The sequence below is a fragment of the Camellia sinensis genome, chromosome 6 (assembly GCF_055761805.1).
Source record: "Camellia sinensis isolate YWXY chromosome 6, ASM5576180v1, whole genome shotgun sequence".
NCBI lineage: Eukaryota > Viridiplantae > Streptophyta > Magnoliopsida > Ericales > Theaceae > Camellia > Camellia sinensis.
The window spans coordinates 91,254,305-91,278,824 of NC_138966.1; the positions used below are offsets into that span (position 1 = coordinate 91,254,305).

Consider the following 24,520-nt stretch of genomic DNA (forward strand, 5'->3'; position numbering starts at 1 on the left):
GGGCGCTCCGAATCCGAAGGCTTTTTCGGCCCAAAGACGTCATGCGCCGATGGGGCTCCGAATCCGGAGGCTTTTTGGTCAATCGTGATATCCACGAAGGGCGCTCTGAATCCGGAGGCTTTTTCGGCCCAAAGATGTCGTGCGCCGAGGGGGCTCTGCATCCAGAGGCTTTTTCGGCCCAAAGACGTCATGTGCCGATGGGAGCACTTTTTTCGTCAGAGCACTTTTTAACTGGATTTCGCAGCGGGTGGGATTACACTTCTCAACAAGAATCCTTGCATTACAAAAGTGGAATGTGTACATGGAGAATAATTTAGAACTATGATCATTCCCCAGAAGTCGGGTTTAATGACAGAATTTTTGCAAGTGCGTCGAATTCCAGGGTCGTGGCAGACTCCTTCCTGACATATTTCTGAGCCGATGTGGAATCTGTCCTATAATGGCCGTCTCAGTTAGGACCCAATTTTCCATCTACCGGTTTTTTGTCATCCGGAAATACCTTCGGGATCAACTCTCCCGGTGCGTAGCGGCGCAGCGAAAGGCATTGATTATACGACTTGCCAAGCTGCTGCTGGTATCCCTAGGGCTTCCGTGGCTTTTCGCTAGGGAGCCGTCCGACATCGTCGAGGCTGTTTTGATTCAGCACTTCAATGGAGTTGACCTACGGCTCCGTTGGTGTCTTTCCAGAAAGGAGATAACATGCTTGTGCGGATTGCTGGGGGCCGCGGATTTGCTCAATGTCGTGTTCGGTCGGGAAGCGTAGCAGCTGATGGTAGGTGCTTGGCACGGCCTGAATAGTATGCAACCAAGTTCACCCCATTATGAGATTACACGACGAAGGGAGCTTGATGACTAAGAATTCCACATCCACTGTTTGGGAGCCCGCTCGAACGGGTAGTGTGATTTTTCCCAACAGGTACTCTGGATTTGCGATGAAGCCGAATAATGGATAAGGAGCCGGAGACAGGTCTGATTCATTGAAGCTGAGTTTGATGATGGTCTCGTAATACATAACCTCCGAAGTGCTCCCCTAGTCTATGAGGACGCGTTCAATGGTAAAGCGGTTTACGTGTAGTTCAATGACCAATGGATCAATGTGGGGGAGTGTTATGCCGATAAGATCGAAATCGTCGAAGATAATACTCAGAGCTTCATGGGGCCGTTTTGTTGGTATGCGTTGCTTCTAGGGGGCTGACTGAATTGCGTGTACGATAAAAGGCGTTGGAAGGCTGTATATCATATGAATGACGCCGAACGGAGGTGAATCCTACCGAAGAGCAACTGTTTTGATTGCGCTCTTTTGGACATGTTGCTGGAGCCGACCATCTTGCACCAATTCCTCAAGGTGGTCTTTCAAAGCATAGCAAGTGTCCATATCATGATCGTGATCTTTGTGATATTCACACTACCTGTCCCGCCTTCTCGTGTCAGGAGATCCCACCATTTTGGACGGCCATATGAAAAACAGAAGATGTTGGATTTTGGACATAACCGAGCTGATTAGCTCTGACAGCTCCGTATATTTCTTGTCGGCGCGCTTTGTGTGCCTACTATCAACTTGCAGTTGTTCATTTTCTCGGTGTGAGCATTGATCGCTTGATCAGCGAGAATCCCGTCTCTTGTCTCGTTTAGCCCGCTGTCGTGGTTCAGGGCTCTGAGGTGGTACGAAACTTATTGGCTGAGCAATTTCAGGAGGGGCCATTTTGTTGGCCATGTGTCCAGCTTTAACCCGCAAGGCATCATCTTCCACTTTGCAATATTCCTCTACTTTCTTCATCAACCCCCAGACTGTTTTGGGGGGGGTCTTCTAGTCAAGGAACTGCGGAGGGCACTATCTGGATGTAATCCCATTTTGAAGGCAGTGATGGCCATGGAGTCGTTGCAAGCGTCATCAACAAGATTAAAGCATTCCCAATATCGCGCCGAATATGCTCTTAGTGTTTCTCCTGACAGGATTTGCATTGCCTAGAGAGAGTCGGCTTGTTTCGGCTGGACCTCGTTGGTGATGAATCTGGCCTTGAAGGATTTCTATAATTGGTGGAAGGTTTTGATCGAATCCGGCTCCAGTTTATAATACCACCTGACAGCCAACAGTCCTAAACTGCTGGGAAATATTCGGCACATGAGGGCCTCGTCGTCTGTATGCAATGTCATGGCTTGCTTGTAGTGGCGGATGTGGTTGGTGGGGTCTGATTTGCCGTCGTACAGGGTGAATGACGGTGCTTTGAATTTCTTGGGTAGCACTGCCTTTGCAATCCATCGTACGAAGGGGTCGTGTTGATCTTCATTCGAACTATTCCTTCTTCGCTTATGCCTTATATGGGGACTTTCTTCAGAAGAACTGGTAGTTTAGGTCGCCCTTTCTTCCTAGGCTCCGGGGATAACGAGTTGGAGTCGCTATCAGTGTCGTCTTCTTGGGCTCGAGGTCGTCGACCACCTGCCTTCGAAGATCGTTCTGACTTTAAGCGTACAGTTTGTTTGGACTTCGCCACTGCCACTGCCACTGCCAAGGCCAAGGCCAAATCTTCACGAAGACGTTCGTTCTCAGCAATCATGTTCTACAACCTCTGTTCATTTTTCTTTGTTTGTTCCATGATCGCCTGCATTGTCTCATGCTCCAAAGTCGAGGGTGAAGCAAAGTTCAAGGCACGTCTTGCGGCGATAGTCTCCGGTCCAAGCATGTTTGTTGGAGTGAGGTCGTCTCTTTGCGTGTTTTCATCAGTGACTATCGGAGGGTCTTCTGTTACGTCCGCTATGGATGTGTTTGAGTATTCCCACAGACGGCGCCAATTGTGGAGATGTGATTTCGGAAATACTCTTTTGATCTTGGGAGACGCTAGTGATCCTCTTCTAGTCACCTGAAAAGGAATAAATACTCCGGTCGGGGGTGCCAGAATTAGCACTTCGATGGGCAAGTCAGTCTTTACACTCAAGTTTACTTGTATTCTAGATTAAGCTCAATAGTTCTCACATACCTCTTACTGGCTAATATTCTTCTTTTTATATCCTTTCTCTCTTGGGCCTCGGGATTAGGCCCACTTTCTTTTCATCATTCGGCTTCCTTCGTAGCAAATTTCTTTTTACTCGGTCCTTGACCTATTCGGCTATTTGACTGAATAGGGTATGATTTGGATGTAGGATGAAGCCGAATACTATACATACATCCCAGTTTCCCAAGTTCATATGCTCGGCCTATTTACGACCCCCATTATTCGGCCCCCACACGAACAATTCGTAAGGATTTGCATACCAATTCTAGTGATCTAACACATACTGCAAGTACAAAGGAATACGATGACAACATATAACCAAGAGTTTTAAGACTGGTTTGATAGAAATTTACATTGTGTAAGTTTTAATTACAAACGAGTTACACCAAAAGAGTTCTAACTGGCAACTCTAGGCCCAAGGCTGATGCAGAAGTAGTAAAGATAACAGAATACAAAGTAACTATAATAACAATATCAATTAACATAAGGATCAAATGAAACACGGATGAACAATAAAATAGAATGGATGACATTACAGTTTTGGACTTTAATGTGGTCAAGATCATGGGTGCAGTGACTAAACTAGATATCTAACCTGAAATAGCGTTAACCATACGTGTTTCAAAATAAATATCCAAGATTCATCACTGAGTAAAGAAATTGTGACTGTTTACAAGAATTCTCGTACTAGATAGAATAATCAAGACTAAAAGGTTGTCAATTTAACAATGGTGGATTTGAAAAATAAAATGGCAATGACTTAATCTTGAAGATGAACGACATCATGCAAAGGTTATACATATGAGATAGGAAAATGACGATCAACACAAAACTCGTAAGAATAATAGTGACCCCCTCTTATATATATATATATATATATTGTATCTAATGCGCAACACGTCTCATTCATAATTAAACCCACTCCCCTATGTAGGTGATCATTAAATCGTTTGGAGTCAAAACACATGACGCGATGATTATGAATCTAAAACATGTTCTCCCGAGTCGATATTACTATGCCTAAAATTCGAATAACGTCCTAAGGTTGGCGAAGAAAAGTTCATTTTTTTATGTATTTTAATTAGTAGAATAGATGGCATTATCACAATATAACCTAGTCGGGGCAAAGTTATATCTAACTGCAGGCCGAAACACGTGGGTAATGTAGATCACATAAGTATTATTATATATTAAAAATAATATATTTTTTAATTTTTTTTATAATTATTCACAATATTTTGAATTTAATAGTCTGTATATTTTTATATTGAAAATTTATTCAAAATAAAATAAAATAAAATAAAATATTTTTAACTTCATATTATTAATTTTTGAACCTTATGATATTTTTATTATATTTTTCTTTATATTTTTTTCGAATCAAATTACACTAAAACACAACATTTTATGTAGTAAAACCTAATAAAAAACCATGAGGTTGCTCCCCATGTTTTCTTGCCCCCCACGTGGACCCCTCTCACTTATCATTGCTTGCACCAAAACAAAACGTGGTGGACATGCAGATGCCATACACCAGGTGTTCAATTTCTTATTTTTTTTTTAAATTTATTTTCATTTTTTTTTAAATCTTCTTTCAGTCTTCCTCATTTTTTCCATAAATTGAACCAAACTTTTCCTCACATTTCATCTTTTGCTTCTCTTCTAGTTTTATCTCTCTCTCTGTCCGTTTCATCTTTCTCTCTCTCGGTTCTCTCTGTTTCTCTCCACCTCTTATTCTCAAAACTCTCTTTTTTCTTCTTTATTTCTGTTCTTCCTCCTCGTCCTAACCTCCAGAGCCACAGCCTTAACCCATACTATCACCACTCGAAAACCACCAACCCGCAAACTTCTCCACCACCATCACACCGTCAAACCGCCACCACCACCATCACCTAATTCTATTATCATCTAGAACCACTATTCACAACATGTTGTAGGTGAAGAAAGTGATGAAGAAAGAAGATGGAGGAGAAAGAAACAATGTTAGAGAAGTTGATTTTGAATTTTAAAAGTTGGTTTTTGGATTACTTTCTGCATGCCAAAACCATCCATTCTGGGAAGAAGTAAGAAAACTAAGTCATGTAACATGAAATACGAAGTAAGTTGAAGAGATTGGCAAAAGAATGAAGTAAAACCGTTAAGAATCAACAACGTTATGGAGTCTAAAAGATGGTTTGAAGAAAAGTCCAAGACGGGAGAAAAAATCTTATTTTTGGTCAATTTTTAGAGATCCGATGGTATGCAAAAAGAGACGGAACGAGGCGTGTGAGGAGTGAAACAAAAATTAGGTCGTGAGGTAAATCAAATGACATAAAAATAAGATAAAATGGAGTTACGACGAAAAAGATACAAGAACTTGAACTAGTGGATTTGAAACTAAATTCTGGGTCTTTCGGTTCGTGCGTGCTACGGCTGTTTGGAGAAGATGAACTGGATTTTATCTAGCGTTTCTTGGCTCATGGTGCTATGGTGCATCCTAATGCATTCGGGTTAATCGGGTGGTTCTATGACTTCGGGGATGACTACCCTAGGTTTTTCAACGTGTAGAATCCATTTTTGGGGTAAGATCTTGCAAATTCTGAGTCTACGACAATGATCGATAACTGAAAGTTTTGAGAGAATCAAATGGAAGATCAACGGTGAGATCGTGTCCGATTGATGTGAAATTTTAGCAAGAAGATCATGGAGCTGGGACGGTCATACCTTACTATGAGAATCATAAATCAAAATCGGAAGATAAATCATCAGCAGCCTAACATAGTAAGAAAATCCTCTCAACCCTCTCATTCTTTTTAATTGTTAAATTTTCAGATTTGTGTTCATATATTAAAATAGCTAAAAATTTAGATAAAATCTTGTTTATAGTTGCATGTAAATTTGTGATTTGCATATTAAATATTTGAAGGTTATTTTTATATTAGTAGCCTTAAAATCATGGTATAATTTTGGAAGTAGACTTGCATGTATAGTTTGTGCCATTAAAGAGATGATTCAAGATTTTATTTGGTTGATCAGTCGGAAACTTGTACGAATTTTTAGACAATTTTATGATTAACATTTTGAGATGATTTCTTTTACAAAGTTATTAAGAATAATGTCTAGTTCATCCAGAAATTTTTGTAACAATTATTCTAGTTTTGTACGAATTTATATGAAATTTTAATTAAATCTGAAACTGTGGACAAATTTTACTGCATATTTGAAAAATCATTAAAAATCCTACATTAAACCAAATCTGGTATTTTCTAAATAAAAAATAAAATTTGGTAAGTCTAGTTTCATAATAAATTTATAGATTATGGAAATGATTTATAAATTTAAGTGTGGAATTATTTTAAGAAAATGTGACGAATTTGTGTCATGAAATTTCTTGAAATTTTACATAATTAAATATAACTTTTTTTTGGGCAATTCTTTCTAAAATATGACCATAACATATTTGTTGAATATCCTATATAATTACATGAATTTTGGAATTGTATAAATAATTTATTTATAATTTTAAACTACAAAAATCACGTTATGAAAATTTTGGGCAGAATGATAAAGAATCAAGATTACTACTTCAATTATTTATTAGGGCAAAAAAATAAGTATTGTGCTAGTCTATTTAATTGAATCTTGTAAATTAGTAGTCCATACATGTGTGTGTTGTAATTTATTTTAGTATTTAAAATTATTATTTCGCACTATGGCTTAATTAATTAACAGTTCACAATAATTTATAAATATTGATGAATTGTTGTAGAACGTATGTGCAGATATTTTCTGTTAAAAATTATATTGAAATGGTATAATATTGATTGTGATTTAATTTGTAATTATTAGTGATTAGTATGAAAATTAATTAAAATGATCAACGAAGTGTATGAAATTAATGATTGACAGTTAATACCGGTTATTCAGAGTGAGTCCTGATTTTAAAGAGTGTAAGAAATTAAAGGTTGACAATTAATACCAATTGTTCAGGGTGAACCCTGGTTTTTATGTAAATTGTATCGTAAAACCCTAAGATGGTACGAAACTTATTTGAACTCTTTTTGGTATTCGGTTTTGGAATAAGAGTGTATGTGCAGGTAGCACACATGGAGGTTACGTACCCCTGGGAGACCGTTTCCTTGGGGCAGACTGTAGATGTCACTACTTTGGGTATATAACCATGGCCATGACTTAGTGGTTGGTAAGTTAAATCTCTTTAGTGAGATTTTGAGCCTCACGTAATTTATCAAAATTATTGAAATTATTTTAATAGTTGTAATTTATATTTACAATTATATTATTATCTCATGCTTATAATCTCATTATTTTTCTCTTAAAAAGAAATGTAGGTTTGTTGTGTTTTCTTAGTGTGTTGTGAAACTCATGGCATATGTTTTGTTGCCCTGGCATTTTATGTCAGGTTTTGGCGAGGAAATAATTGAAATTGAAATGGAGTTCATGCTAACATAGAGCCTTGGATGACTTAAAACCATGATTAGAGCCGAATAAATTTTATTATCTTATGTATTAGCTATTAAGGATTTTATAATTTCATTTGATGTTGTATTTGGATAATTCTAAGTTTTTATTTAATGTTGTTTCAACCTTTAGTTATGTACGAGAGTTGGAATGTCCTATTAAGATGTCAACTTTTTAATTTTGTTATTTAATTTCCCTTGATGTTCCAAGAATTTGGGGCGTCACAATTTGGAATTATAACGCCCCAAAATTTTTGGAACATCAAGAATTTAAATAACAAAATAACTTATTAAATTAAAATTCTAACATCTTAAAAGGAAAATTTAAATTTCTCACACAGTCAAAAGTTTAACAACACTAAATAAATAAATAAAATATTAAAAGTCCACACACAACATTAAAAAACATCCTAACACATAAGATAGTAAAATTTTATTGTACTAAAGTCTTGAATTTAAGTTAACCAATGTTCTATATTAGTAACAGCTTCAATTTCAGCTTCTATTCCTTCCTCGTCAAAATTTGGCACAAAATGTCAGGGTAACAAAATATATACTATGAGTTTTGCAGCACAGTAAGAAAACATAACCAACCTACCATTTTTTTTAAAAGAAAATAATCAGATTAATAATCATGACAATTAAGAGGAAGTGGCAGAATTAATAGCATAATAATATAACAACAATTAAAACAATTTCAACTATTTTAATAGTTTAGGTAACATTCAAAATCTCACCAAATAGATTTTCTTACCAATCACTAGGCTATGGCCACGGTTAATTTGAAACCCCCCCCTTTGGTCAAATATTCAAGAATTACCAAGGATGCCACACCCAGAGTTATATACCTAAGATATTTTCTTAAATTAATTACATACTTAAATTTATAAATCAATTTCATAATCTAAAAATTTATTATGAAACTAGACTTCTCAAATTTCATTTTTTATTTAGAAATTACAATATTTAGTTTAATATAGAATTTTTAATGATTTTTCAAACATATAGTAAAATATGTCTATAGTTCCAAATTTAGTTAAAATTTGTATAAATTCGTACAAAATCCAATAATTGTTACAAAAATTCTTAGATGAACTAGACATTATTCTCAACAACTTTGCAGAGAAATCATCTCAAAATTTTGAGTATAAAATTATCTAAAAATTCGTACAACCTTCTGGCAGATTTAAGAGTTATATAATCCAACCAAATAAAATCTTCAATCATCTCTTTAATGGCACAAACTACACATGCAAGTCAATTTTCACAATTATATCAGGATTTTAAGGCTACTAATAAAACTAACCTTCAAATGTTTAATATACAAATCACAAATTTACATATGACTATAAACAAGATTTTATCTAAATTTTTGCTATGAACACAAATTCTGAAATTTTAACAATTAAAAAAAATGACAGGGTTAAAAGGATTTTCTTACTTAGTAATAGGATTGAAATGGGTTGATGAAATGGTAGGAAAAATTATATCTTCCTTAATCTTCTACTCTTCTTCTTCACCCTATTATTATTATAATTATTATATATATATATATATATATGCAACAGCAATAATTAAAGATTTCATAAAAGAAGACTTCATTCATTAGATGGGATAAGTTACAGAACAACAAAATACAAATAAAAAAATAAAATACTATGGGCTTCATATAAGACAAATGATAGCCCCTACTAATCAAGGTTAATACGGATACTAGTTAGAGTTACCTACACCAACAACTTTAAACTAGGCAATTTTTACATTGTAAGCTTACAAAACAATTAATTAGCCTAGTTTGTAACTCCTCTAAGACCTTTAATCAAACAGCCATGGATAGTCCCTCCTCACAAGGACTTCCTGCTCCCATGTGGCTTGGAAAATCCCTATGAATCGCCACAACACCGTGACAAAAACAACAGTTTCATGCACAAAATGTCCCAATAGCTATACCGATTCCTCTCGATGAATTCTCCAATCTTTGAAATCCACCGATCCATCTGTCTTCACAATTTGATTTGGGTCAGTCATGACATATTGAAAGCTCCAAATATCAAAGGGTTGCCCATTCTATTGGTAAAGCCATCCGGGAAAGGGCCTAACTGATACAATCAGTGATTTTCTTGCCTTAAAATCTGGGCAGGTCTGATGTAAGCACCTACCCAACTTTCAGACTTCCAAGCACAGCTTCCTAAGGGATAAATCGTAACATATACAAATGAGCTAATTTGCAACCCATTTTGAACATTCCAATTTTCAAATACAGCGTCTATATCTCCAGTACTTTCGTCAGTAGTACCCTCTACGGATTCCTCCTCGGTGACAATCACCTCTATTGGGTTGTACATAGGTGAAATTTCTTCAGGTTCAGACTCAGGCTCATAGTCTTCTATTGGTGACTCCACTTCTTCACTCGGGTTAGACTCTATTTCATAATTTCCCACCGAATCTTCCTCATAAGAGTTAGTATCAGATGATCCTAGTATCCTTTAATTAAAAGGTTCTAACTTAGTTATGTCTCAGAAAATTACATGGCAACGTAAGGTTTTTGTAAAAAAAAAAAAATTAATTAATTACTACCCATGACCCAAAGGTTCGAACCTAGGCTCTGATACCAAAAACTCTTGATGTTCGAAAAATTTTGGGGCACCACAATATGGTATCAGATCCTAGGTTCAAACCTTTGGGCCATGGGTAGTAATTAATTTTTTTTTTTTTTTACAAAAACCTTATGTTGGCTTGTAGTTTTCTGTGACATAACTAAGTTAGAACCTTTTAATTGTAGGATGCCAGGATTGTCGAATGTTAACTCTTGTGAGGAAGATTCGGTGGGAAATTATGAAATAGAGTCTGGCTGGAGTGAAGAAATGGAGTCACTAATAGAAGACTATGAGCCTGAGTCTGAACCCGAAGAAATTACACCTATGTACGACCCAATGGAGGTGATTGTGATTGAGTCTGACACCGATAAGGAATCCATAGAGGTAATACTGACGAAAGTACTGGAGATATAAGGGCTGTATTTGAAAATTGGAATGTTCAAAATGGGCTGCAAATTGGCTCATTTGTGTATGTTAGGATTTATCCCTTAGGAAGTTGTGCTTGGAAGTCTGAAAGTTGGGTAGGTGCTTACATCAGACCTGTCAAGATTTTAAGGCAAGAAAATCCCTAGTTGTATCAGTTAGGCCCTTTCCCGAATGGCTTTACTGATAGAATTGGCAACCTTTTTGATATTTGAAGCTTTCAGTATGTCATTCCCAACCCAAATCGAATTGTGAAGACAGATGGATCGGTGGATTTCAAAGATTGGAGAATTTATCGGGAGGAATCGGTACAGCTATTAGGACATTTTGTGCATGAAATTGTTGTCTTTGTGAGGGTGCTATGGCGATTCATGGGGCTTTTCCAAGCCACGTGGGAGCAAGAAGGCCTTGTGAGGAGGGACTATCCATGGCTGTTTGATTAGAGGTCTTAGAGGAGTTACAAACTAGGCTAACTAATTGTTTTGTAAGCTTACAGTGTAAAAATTGCCTAGTTTAAAGTTGTTTGTGTAGGTAACTCTAACTAGTATTCATATTAATCTTGATTAGTAGGGGCTATCATTTGTCTTATATTAAGCTCGTAGTATTTTATTTTTTTAATTGTATTTTGCTGTTCTGTAACTTTCCCCATCTAATGAATGAAGTTTCCTTTTATGAAATCTTTAATTACTGTCTTTGCATATAAATATATATATATATATATATATGTATATATAAAATAATAATCATAATAATAATAATAGTAATCATGATGATAATAAATAAATAAATACATAAGTCACAAATTACCAACAATTCCATCACGCAGAATGGCTAGACGAACAAGAAATAATAACAACAGTAATGGTGATAGAGTGTCTGATGGCGATGTCGCTCGGATTATACGCACAATTATCGATAGGGTAGGCAATATACCACCGCGAAATCAAAATCAAAGCAAATCTGATATGATAGCAAAGTCTGAAAAACTACATCCTGACAAATTCCTTAGTGGATCTAACCCCTATGAAGCTGAAGCTTGGTTAAAACAAATTAAGAAGTTACTAGACACTTCTGAAATCCGAAATGAGCAAGATAGGGTGACCATGGCGGTGTTTAAAATGGAAGGGGAAGTAGATCATTAGTGGGAAATGATCAGGAGTACCCGACAAGTAGAGACATTGACTTAGAGGCAATTTGAAGACCTATTCATGGAAAAATATTTTCCTAACTCACTAAGACAAGAAATGGTTCAAGAGTTCCTCTAACTGAAACAAGCAAAAATGTCAATAACTCAATATGCAAATTGTTTTGAGGCTCTTTCAAGGTATGCTTCAGCAATAGTAGCAAATGAAGAGGATAAGGTTAGACAATTCGAATGAGGTTTGGAGACAGATATTAGAGGAAGATTGATCACAGTGCAACTTTCCACCTATGCTCAAATAGTGGATCGAGCTTTAATTGTGGAACGAGAATTAGTAGATTCCGAACACATTCGAAATCAACGATCAAGGAACAATAACCAATCACGAGAAGGAGGTCTAGTTCAAAACACCAGAAACCATCCTGCACCAACACCTTATGCCAGAGGGTTGCAACAGCAACAAAGGCAGAATCGGGGAAACCAGCAAGGAGGAAACTCTGTTAATGAGTGGAAGGAAAAGTGTTTTAGATGTGGTCAACAAGGGCATCGTCGGAGTGAGTGCCCTCCAGGTGGGGAATATTTTATGGATCAACGAGGGGCACAACAATACAACAAATGCCAGCCAGGACAAGGACCTAAACCCACTCAAACTACTCAGACCAACAAAGGGCAGCCACAAGCCTCTAGGAATGCGGGCCGGCCAAGAACACAACCACAAGGAGCTGGAGATGGAAAGAAACCAGGAGGGACTAACCAACAAGCAACATGAAGAATGTATGCTCTTCAAGAAGAAGAAGATGTTGATAACCCATCAGTAATTCAAGCTATGTTAATTCTCATGAATTCTTAGGTTAAAATATTGTTTGACTCTGGAGCATCGCATTCTTTTATATCTACTGCCTGTGTATCAAGTCTAGGTTTGGAGCCCGAAATGTTAGAGATAGCTATGAGTGTTGCTTCACCCTTAGGTGATCAAACCCGAGTAAATCTAGTATGTAAATCTTGTGAACTAAAAATCTCTGGCTCATATTTGATATGTGATCTAAGGGTTATGGAAATGTCTGATTTTGACATCATTTTAGGAATGGACTGGTTATCATTTCATCAAGCTATTATCGACTGTTACCATAAAATGGTGATAGCATCCTCCCTGAATGGCATGAAAGTTCAATTTAAAGGAGATAGACAAGATTCTTTAACTCCAACATGTCACGAATCGCGGTGGCATGATCAACTAACTGGATGGTTGGCAAGCTTAATTTTGGAAGACGAAAATCGAAAGAATCTAGGATTACCCCATGTGGTGTGTGAGTACGCTGACGTTTTCCCTGACGAATTACAGGGACATAGATTTTACGATTGAGCTCCAGCCTGGGACTTCACCAATTTCTATGGCACCACATCGTATGGTCCTAGCTGAACTTCGGGAACTGAAGAAGCAATTGCAAGAATTATTAGATAAAAAGTTCATCAAAGCAAGTACATCTCCATGGGGAGCGCCAGCATTATTCGAAAAAAAGAAGGATGGAACCTTGAAGTTATGCATTGATTGCCGATAACTAAATCGAGTCACTATTAAAAATCGATATCCATTACCAAGAATTGATTACTTGTTTGATCAATTAAAAGGTTCAAAATGTTTTTCCAAAATTGACCTTAGGTCTGGATATCACCAACTTCGTGTCAAAATGTTTTTACACCTTATTTGGACCAATTTGTGGTAGTATTCATTGACGATATTTGGATATATTCACGATCGGAGAAAGATCACGAGTAACATTTGAGAGCCACTTTGCAAATTCTAAGGGAGAACCAATTGTATGCTAAAGCTAGCAAATGTGCATTTTGGTCGAAGGAAGTAAAATTCTTAGGTCATGTCGTGTCTGAATCAGAAATATCAGTGGATCCTGCTAAAGTAGAAGCAGTAATGGAATGGAAATCACCTAAGAATACATTTGAGGTTCGTAATTTCTTAGGGTTAGTAGGTTATTATAGGAGATTCATTCAAGATTTCTCCAAATTAGCTAAGCCGACGACACGCCTAACACAAAAAGGAGGAAAGTTTGAATGGAACAAAACTTATGAGCAATCATTTCAAGAACTCAAGAAGAGACTAACAAGTGCTCCTATACTAATCATACATGAACGTGACATTGGGTACACAGTTTATTGTGATGCCTCTAAAGAAGGATTAGGTAGCGTGTTAATGCAAAATGGGAAGGTAGTGGCTTATGAATCAAGGCAATTGAAGAATCACGAGAAAAATTACCCTACCCACAATTTGGAATTGGCGACTATAGTCTATGCACTTATGACTTGGTGACATTACCTTTATGGTGAAAAGTTCAAGATATTTACCCACCACAAAAGCTTGAAGTACTTGTTCACACAAAGAGATTTGAACATGAGGCAGAGATGCTGGGTGGAGTACCTTGAAGGTTACCAATTTACTTTGTCTTATTATCCTGAGAAGGCTAATGTTGTAACAGATGCACTAAGTTGAAAGACAAGAGAGATCGTAGCCAACATATGAATTAAAGAATGGGAAATGGTAAGTACTATAAATGAGTTTAGATTACAACCAGAGACTCAAAATGAAAAGGTTAGGTTGTTTGCAATAGTTACAACACCTCAACTTCTTACCAAAGTGCTGGAAGCTCAAAGATTTGATCAAAAGGCCGACTTCATTAAGGCACGATTAGTGTTAGGAGAGTCTTCACTAGATTGGCCGCTCTATCAAGATGGTAGTTTAAGGTATTTAGGTAGAATTTTTGAATCCAATATCGAACAATTGAGAGAAGAAGTACTTAAAGAATTTCACCATTCAGTTTTTGCAGTTCATCCAGGAGGAAACAAGATGTACTAGGATCTCAAGCGACAATATTGGTGGAGTGGAATGAAAAAGGACGTTGCTAAATTCGTGTCTAAGTGCTTAACGTGTCAGCAAGTGAAGACAGAATATCAGAAGCCGATAGGGAAACTCCAACCTTTATGAATACCTGAATGGAAATAGGAACACATAACAATGGATTTTGTAACGGGACTACCCCGGTGGCCGCAAGGCCATGATGCCATTTGGGTTGTGGTTGATCGGTTAACTAAAACGGTACATTTCCTACCAATAGGACAAGAAGACACACTCGAATCATTAAGTCAATTATTTATTCGAGGAATCATTAGGTTGCACAGAGTACCAGTCTCAATAGTATCAGATCGTGATCCTCATTTTATGTTACAATTTTGGCAAAGTCTGCAAAAAGCTATGGGTACAGAGATGTGTTTTAGTACAGCTTTTCACCCTCAAATTGACGGTCAATCAAAAAGAACAATTCAGACTTTAGAAGACATGCTTCGAGCTTATGTGATGGATTTCAAGGATAGTTGGAAGAGACACTTACCACTAGTCGAATTCTCTTACAATAATAGTTTTCAAGCAAGTATTGGTATGGCACCGTGTAAGGCTCTGTACGGATGGCCTTGTCGATCACCAATATGTTGGACGGAAGTGGGAGAAGCACCTCTTTTAAGGCTGGAGTTAGTTCAAGAAACTATCGAAAAGGTGAAATTAATTAGACAAAGACTTGACACCATTCAGAGTAGGTAGAAAAGTTATGCAGATCAAAGAAAAAGACTTTTAGCATTTCAAGTTAGAGATCACGTGTTCCTAAAAATACAAACTCGTCAAGGAGTTGTTCACTTTGGAAAAAAAGGAAAGTTGTCACCTCACTTCATTGGGCCTTTTGAAATTTTGTACAAAGTAGAAGAGGTGGCGTACTATTTGACTCTACCACCTCAACTGGCTGGGGAACATAATGTTTTCCACATCTCTATGCTGCGGAAATACGAGCCGCACCCTTCTCACATCATCGACTGGAAGGAAATTAATCTTGATGAAGATGTGACATTTGAAGAAAAGCTTGTCAAAATTTTAGATCGTTGCGACAAGAAATTACGAGGAAAAACTATACCATTGGTTCGAGTTCTCTGGAGACATCGTTAGATGGAGGAGTCAATATGGGAATGAGAAGATATGATACGTGCCAATTACTCTCATTTTTTCAAATCTAAAGGTACGAATTAATTTCGATGATGAATTTTTTTTTTTTTTTTTTTGGTAGATTGTGAGAATCCACATTTAATTATTCTTAGAAGAAAAGAAATAAGTAAATAAATAAATGAATAAATTAATTAATTAATTTTATCCAGAGTCTATCAAATATATATATATATATATATATTAGTGTATAAGTTAGTTCTAAATTAATCCATAACAAAAAATAATAATAATAATAAAAATAATTTTGTAGGTATTCAATATTTATTGTTTATAATTTATTGTAATAAGGATTCAACATCATAATTATCCTTACTAAAGACCTTAGTTAAAAACCTTAATTAATTAATTTTAAGAAACCCACACAAATAAAAAATAAAATAAAAATCAATCAGATTTTCAGTGGCAGTGTTGAGTGACATTTGTATACATGCATGTTATTGTAGGACATAGGCCCTCATTACATCTCTTGGATTTAGAAAATTCAATTTGACTCAACAGAATGATTAGGGGAGAGAGAAAGAGAGAGCGCCTCGGGTGAGAAGTCTATATATATGCATATGTATAGTCTACATTTTCTCAAACTGATTGAAGGAAATTCTGTGAGCAAGTTAAGATAAATGGGGAGAAGAAGAAGAGTAGAAGATAAAGGAGGATATAATTTTTCCTACCATTTCATCAACCCATTTCAATCCTAGTAAGAAAACCCTCTCAACCCTCTCATTTTTTTTAATTGTTAAAATTTCAAAATTTGTGTTCATAGTAAAAATTTAGATAAAATCTTGTTTATAGTCATATGTAAATTTGTGATTTGTATATTAAATATTTGAAGGTTAGTTTTATTAGTAGCCTTAAAATCATGATATAATTGTGGAAATTGACTTGCATGTGTAGTTTGTGCCATTAAAGAGATGATTGGAGATTTTATTTGGTTTGATTATATAACTCTTAAATCTGCCAAAAGATTGTATGAATTTTTAGATAATTTTATACTCAAAATTTTGAGATAATTTCTTCTGCAAAGTTGTTGAGAATAATGTCTAGTTCATCCATGAATTTTTTTAACAATTATTTGGGTTTTTTACGAATTTATACAAAATTTTAACTAAATCTGTAATTATAGACAAATTTTACTATATGTTTGAAAAATCATTAAAAATCCTGTATTAAACCAAATCTGGTAATTTCTAAATAACGAATGAAATTTGAGAAGTCTAGTTTCATAATAAATTTTTATATTATGGAATTGATTTATAAATTTAAGTATGGAATTAATTTAAGAAAATGTGATAAATATGTGTCATAAATTTTCTTGGAATTTCACAAACTTATTTACAACTTATTTTTAGGAAATGCTTTCTGAAAAATGACCATAACATGTTTATTGAATATTCTATAGATTCTCACAAATTTTAGAATTATATAAATAATTTATTTATAATTTTAATTACAAAACGTATATTCTGAAAATTTCTGGGCAGATTGAGAAGGAACCAAGATTATTACTTCAATTATTTATTTGGACTAAATTTATATATTGTGCTAGTCTAATTAATTAAATCTTGTAAATTACTAGTCCATGCATATGTGTGATTATGGTTCATTTTTAAGTATCTAAAATTATTGTTTCATACCATGGTTTAATTTAATTGTTTATTTTAATTTTGTACATTGATTGATTATTGTATGATATGTGTAATATTTTATGTTGGGAATTTTAATGAAATAGTATAACACTTACGGTGATAAAAAATTGTAATTATTGAAAACTAACTAAAATGATTAACAACATATACAAAATTAATGATTAAGGATTAATACCGGTAGTTCAGGGTGAGCCCTGGTTTTTGATAGTTTTTATATAATTGTGTCACGAAATCCTAAGATGGCACGGGACTTATTTGAACCCTTATCGGTATTCGATTTTGGGATAAGGGTGGATGTGCGGGTGGCACACAAGGAGGTTACATATCCCTAGCAGACCGTTCCCTTGGGGCAGATCACGGATGTCACGGCTTGAGTATATAACTCTAGGTGTGGGCATCCTTGGTAGTTTTTGAATATTTGACCAGGGGGGATGTTTCAAATTAACCATTTGTATAGCCTAGTGGTTGGTAAGAAAATCTCTTTTGTGAGATTTTGAGTGTCACCTAAACTATTAAAATTGTTGAAATTATTTTAATTGTTGTTATATTATTATGCTATTAATTCCGTCATTTCCCCTTAATTGTTATGATTATTAATCTGATTATGTTCTCTTAAAAAGAATGGTAGGTTGGTTATGTTTTCTTATTGTGTTGCAAAACACATGGCATATATTTTGTTGCCCTAGCGTTTTATGCCAGATTTTGATGAGGAATGAGTGAAAGCTAAAATTTGAGCTACTACTAATATAGAACCTTGGTTAACTTGAAGTGAAGATTTTAGCAAAATAAAATTTTATTATCTTATGTATTAGGATGTTATGATGTAGTTTAATGTTGTAAGTGGACTTTTAATTGTTTTTTTATTTAGTGTTGTGAAACTTTTAACTGTGTAAGAAATTTAAATTTTCATTTTAAGATGTTAAATTTTTAATTTAATAAGTTATTTTGTTATTTAAATTCTTGATATTCCAACAATTTTGGGGCGTCATTGTAAAGCCTCAATCCTTCACATGTCATCGATATTGTTCGCTTTGGGCCATGCTCGCACGGATTTGTTCTTCTCAGTGGCTCACCCATCCCAGAACTACTCCAGTCTAAACCCGCTTAACTGGGGAGTTCTGCTAAGGATTTCACCACCTAGGAAAAGGCCTCGATGTTATATAAGGGTTTTGGTTTTTACTTTTTATAGCACAGGAACTCCCTCTCCATTCCCAATGTGGGACACTGGGATCTTACAAGAAGATTTGACAAGGACGTAGCGATGCCAAATAGCAGGAATTCTTAAGTCAAGATAGAAACGACGATTCAACTCTATGATTCCCATTATGATTCAGTAAAAGTTCACGTTTGGCTAGGAAGGAATCAAACCCCAATAATGCAAAATAAACCTAAGGGTAGGATGAAAGGGGAAACGTACACCTCCATTGGCAATCGCCAAGAGAGGGAAAACAATGGTGTTTACATCAGTCCTCTCCATGTCAACCTCTCTATCTCCAACAAGGGATACCTAAACGTTGTCGGGAAAAGAAAAATGACGACGAAAAGCGGTGATTTTATCCTCAAAAAGAAGGGCCTTTAAATGATTTGCCATAGGAGGACTAGAATGCAAAATAAAAGAGAGAATGGAGCTTGGAAGATTTATAGATGGAAATGAAAAGATCACGAGCAATAGGAGGAGCAAAACAGTTGCAAATGAGGTCTTGAAGTTAGAAGGTTGCAAGCGTTTAGCAAAAATGAAATCCCATATGAAACGGAAAGGTGAAGGGATTTCAAATCGCATTAAATGAAGGAAGAGTACGAAGAGGCGGGAAACAATAATCATTTCTTACCACGTCTTTTCTGACATGTCAGTATTGAAAGGGCGTGTTCGCTGCATTCCCATATTCCAAAGTGCCTCAAATGTCAAAATGACAAGTGAATTAATCTCTCGGCGACCGAGTATGCCGACAACTCGGAATCATGAGCACCTGAATACTCGATGGGTAATTGTGGGAGCCAAAATTAAATAGAAGCCCAAAAAGGTAAACAGGGCCCAAACAAGTCCAATCCAACTGGGCCTAATTTGAGATCGACCCACTGGGCAAATCTATTAGGCTGAATCAGAGCCGAGTAAACATCACTGGAGAAAGCAGTGACCGAATTACAAATCTCTCTTTGAGTGATCAAGCCGAATAATTCAGATACATCGGTGTAGACGTCCCCAAACGCCCCGGGAGGAACGAGTCCCCCGTTCCGTTCGATATTGGCTCACTACAGTTCAGGACTCTCAATTTGTCACGGTTCTAAGTCTGAACCAAAGAGTCCAAATCCGGCAAATCGTTTCGAGAAAGCAGATTTTGAAAGAAGTGCCAAACATGGACTGCTTTGCCAGATATAGAGTCGCCACCTAAATATTTTATTTCGGAAAAATTTAGGAAACCCTGACTCGTTTGCCTAAGGCCACATGTCCGTCATCACCAAAGTTGCCTCGGCTCGGGAACTTGGGTACGATTGGGGAAGGTCACTTCGTGAGCACCCCCGCTCGCCCGATCAAAGATCGGCCTCTACTAACCATGATATCTATTTTTGAAAACATTATGCGTTCTTATTCCGGTTATTAGCCTAGATTTACTATGTGATGCGCACAGCATACAAGTATAGACTGGATCGCCTGAATTGGAACAAAACATTTCATGTTTGTTTGTTTGAAAATGGTTTGATGGTGCTACTTGCAAGTAGGCTAAGACGTGGATTTGCCACCCTCAGGTGGGCTTTAGAAAACATGATTTTGCCACTATCTAGTGGGCTTAAAACACACAGTGAATGAATTGTTCCAATCCAAATAACCCAACCTTCACCCACAGGCATTCAGGCAGTTATATCACATAAGCAATTAGCCTCATGGTAAGCATGCTATCATGGCAGTCACTCACACACATGTAAGGATGCTAAAGCATAAAACTTACCGAGTACTCCAAGCCAAAACAGAAGCTTATTAGAAATCCATGCATGATCCTAACTATACAGAAATGCCTAATGCAACACATGCAAAATGCAACTAAGATAGGCTCGGCTATTTTAAACATGGCATATGAAATGCTACAGCTAACATGTATTCAACTTGAAATTGAAAATACAGTGCAGTTAGTATGATGCGCCGAGCCCGGTGCATGCAAAACAGATGAATGAATGCAAACATGCTATCATACTGTATGCTAATTGAAATATACCCTAATCTAACCATCATAAGCTGGTAAATAAAAGGGAGAAAGACGTGGGGTTGGAAGACATACATCACACTCACGCACACTTATTACAATATTGCCCTCGCGCAGAGGGTCCGAATAAATAATACAGTCCCGAATAAATAATTACAGTCCAAATAATTACAAAACCCTAATTAATTTACAATTTTAACTAAGAAAGCTGTAAACTAGCATGCAAGCTAAGGACTGCCTCGACTCCGCTCCGGATGATGAATGATGCATGCTCGGGTTGCTTGGCACGGAAATCCACTGCGATGCCCCAATTAGCCTCTGTTTGCGATTGATGCCGGAATGCTGTGCAAGGCTTTTGAAAGGCTACTGATTCTTGATTTGCTGCAACAGAGAGCAGGAAAAGGGCATGGCAATGTATTTCAACAAATGTATGCATGCCTCGATCCTCGTGCCACCAATCACGCACATCGATGCATAATGGCCGAGGAGCCGAATTGCATGACTCAATATGAAATGAATGCACACATAAACACAACAGGGCCTAGACTCCATCATGGATAATCCGGAGTGTCGGCGACCAGGAATTAAGACACGTTCCATTACTCGGAGTACGAAGCGTCCCTCGTTTCCCGTGCTCGGGCTAACTCCTATCCCAAGCACGATGCAATATGCATGATATGCATGAAATGCAACTAAGATACAACCTAACATACACAATGCTATGAACTGGCATACACGATACACGAGATAACATGGCATACACAATGCGCTAACATACAACCTTGCATACGCAATGCTATGAAATGAAATGGCATACACAATGCACGAGATAACATGGCATACACAATGCGCTAACATACAACCTAGCATACGCAATGCTATGAAATGAAATGGCATACACAATGCATAAGGGACTTACACTAACATGAGTGAACCTCAGCCACACTCACATCAGTAGCCATTAGATGAAAATGAGACACTCGAGATGCGTGCACACATGCACGCAAACCGAGGACCGACCCTAGGGCACCAAATGCCACTCTAACAAGACATGGCAAGGCATGGAATATGGCATACTAACATGCAAGTTTCAGCACTGAAATGTGATGCAAAATGATCCGAAAACATGGAAACATGGCACCCGATGCATGGAATGAGACCCGAAACATGAAATTAGGTACATGGAATGACCTATGGCTATGCAAAGCATGCATTATTTGAACACGAAGTGTGAAGACAGAATCAAGAAAGTCCCAAAACAAGCATATTTACAGTTTTAAGCAAGGCCAAAAGGTGAACACAAATAGGGCTAAGTTATCATGCAAAAATGGCCCCAAAAGAGAGATAATGAAGCAAGTAGCATCTTATAGCCCTAAATGGCCAAGATCCCTTCAACAGAGTTGAAGAGGGGCTCAAAACATGGTACTTTACAGTTTACAACAAGCTACGAAAACAAACACAAGTATGGCTAAACTATTGTGCAAGAAATGGGCCAAAAGGGAGACAAAGAAGCAAGTGATGGTTGCTGGCCTCAAAAAGAGGAGGGCCCTTCAACAAAGTTGAAGAGGGGCCCAAAACATGGTGTTTTACAGTTAGTGACCAAACCCAAAACAGTGTACATGCAAGCTTAAAATACTATGCAAAATAAGGCCTAAAAAGAGGTTTAAACACAAAGAGCAAAAAGGGAGCTTCAAAAATCAAAAGTCCCTTGATAAAACATGAAGAGGGGGTCAAAATAAGGCTATTTACAGTTCGGACCAGAGCCCAAAAATACAAGCACAAGGGGCTAACAAAACATGGAAAAACAAGGCCAAAAGAGGGATAAAGAGGCAAGTGACAAAAGGGAGTCTCAAACAGTGAAGAGCCCTTCAACAATGTTTAAGAAGGGCTCAAAATAATCCACTTTACAGTTTATAACCAAGCTCAAAAAAATTTACAAATAGGCCTAAAATACTATGCAAGAAAGAGGCATACAAGAGAGGTAAAGAAGCAAGTGTAAAAAGGAAGCCTCAAACAGGGAGAGGCCCTTAAACAAACATGAAAAGAAGCTCAAAATAATTCTATTTTCAGTTAGGGTCGGAGCCCAAATATTCAAGCAAGTATGGCTAATATATTGAGCAAAATAGGGCAAGAAAGAGGGAGGAGAGGACTTACCCTTGAAGACCAAGTCTTTGACAACTCTTGGCTTGAGTTTGGTGGCTCCTTAGCTCTGGAAAACAGCTCCAAGTGGCTGGAATGGATGGTGGTGGTGTGATGCTAGGTGGTGGTGTAGAAATGGTGTAGGGTTTGGGAGGTTTTTGAGGGTTGGAGTGTAGAGAGAGGGAGATACAATGTGGGAGCCTCAAAGAAAATTTTGTAACCCTTCAAATGGGAGCTGGAGGGCCTGATCTATAGGCAAAAGTGTGGAAAAAAAGGGGGGAAAAAAGGGGGGGGGAAATGAATTCAAGTTTCCCCCCAAAAGTGCAGCCCCCCGGATACACAATCTAGGGGGAAACAAAATACATATTTGTAATGTACCAGAGGAGGGGATCATTGCCGGCCGGTTATTGAAGTTGCAGGTGGCCGGCCGGCCCTTCCCATGGCCGGCCGGCCATGGGTCAAAAGGGTCAAGAGGTATTAGTGGCCGGCCACCCCAGATTGGTGGCCTCCCATGTGTGCACAACACAACCATGTGGTCAAAAACTGGAGAAAGTGAACCAGGAGAGAGAAAAGGCCACTTTTAGGAGGGGTTCAAAAGGGTCACACACAATTACTAGCCGGCCATGTGATATTGGTGGCCTCCTAGGTGTGTACAACACAAATATGTGGTTTAGGGCTGGAAAAAGTGGCCTTAGGGTGGTCAACATTGGCTTTCAAGTGAGAAAAACGGGCGACGGAGGGCGATGGAGGAATAAAACTGGTTGTCAAAACAATTACTGGCCTCCCACCCTTCTACGACCTTCTTAGCAGTGAAAATAAGGTCTCCACCAAAAATGAGCCCAAACCAATGCAAAATTAAGGTTCGGGGGCCGAAACGCGCAGCCCGAGGCCCCGAAAACTGACTGTTAGGCACTGGAAGTGGTGTTCGACCACGAAGTTGGTCTCTCGGGCCACAGTGTCCCTCAAAAGGGAGCAAATAAGATGCATGCCAAAAATCGGAGCAAACGGAGGTGGTTAAGCGGTCCCGAACCAAGGCACACGGCCAACGGCTCTGAAAAATCGGAAATCGGGCTCCAAACGGGCAAAATGGCCTACGACCACGAAACGTAGCCTACGGCCACTGAGAGATGATCTATGAGACCTCTCCCTCCCTTTGGGAAGAGAAAACAGAGAAAATAGAGCCTGGTTCACAAACCGAGGCAAAGCATGAAAGAGTCTAGAAGTCTGGAGGCAAGGCTCGCAGCCGAGACTCCGAAACCTCTGAACGAGCACAATATGCACCATCACCGAGTGCTCAATCGGTGATGTCTGAGTCTTAAGGTCGGTCAAAAATGGGGTGTCTACAATCGGCATTGACTCGTTGAGTGGAAACCAACTCTTTTTCATAGAGTGCGATGGGGAAGTGGGCCCTAACAGAGGAAATGATCAGAAAATGCATTATGGGATAAAAACCCAAAGGAAAAACTTTATAAAAGAAAGAAGGAAATTTAGGAAGTGGGAGGTGCTAGCAACTCACTTATTAAAAACCAAAGCAATAAACTTATCTAGAAGAAGCTAACTAGCTCATCGGAGTGCTATTTCGGCACCCTCGACTGGAGTTGTTCTTCTGTTTTAGGTGACACTCGAAGGATTTCTCAAGGATCTATTTGGATAAAGGACTATCCCAAATCCATTTCCCCACAAGTAATTATTCTAAAAAACAACGTTTGTAATTATGCCAACAATGATGTCACACAATTAGTAAATAGGTTAAACTCAAGGAGAGTTTTTGCATTAAACTCTCATATGTATGAAGGGAGGTAAACCACGAGGCAAAGAGTTGATTTCCATCTTTTTCATCTTTTTCTTTTCTACTAGTAGTTGGGCACGTGCGTTG

The 24,520-nt window shown here is 37.5% G+C and overlaps 1 protein-coding gene across 1 annotated transcript; it reads left to right on the top strand.

Moving 5' to 3' along the window:
- Positions 1-14,870: 14,870 nt before the first annotated feature.
- On the top strand, positions 14,871-15,608 carry LOC145793412 (uncharacterized). Its single transcript, XM_082876236.1, has 2 exons — positions 14,871-15,051; positions 15,319-15,608. Exons 1-2 carry the CDS (start codon positions 14,871-14,873, stop codon positions 15,606-15,608), a joined length of 471 nt encoding a protein of 156 aa, XP_082732362.1.
- The last annotated feature ends 8,912 nt before the right edge of the window (positions 15,609-24,520 follow it).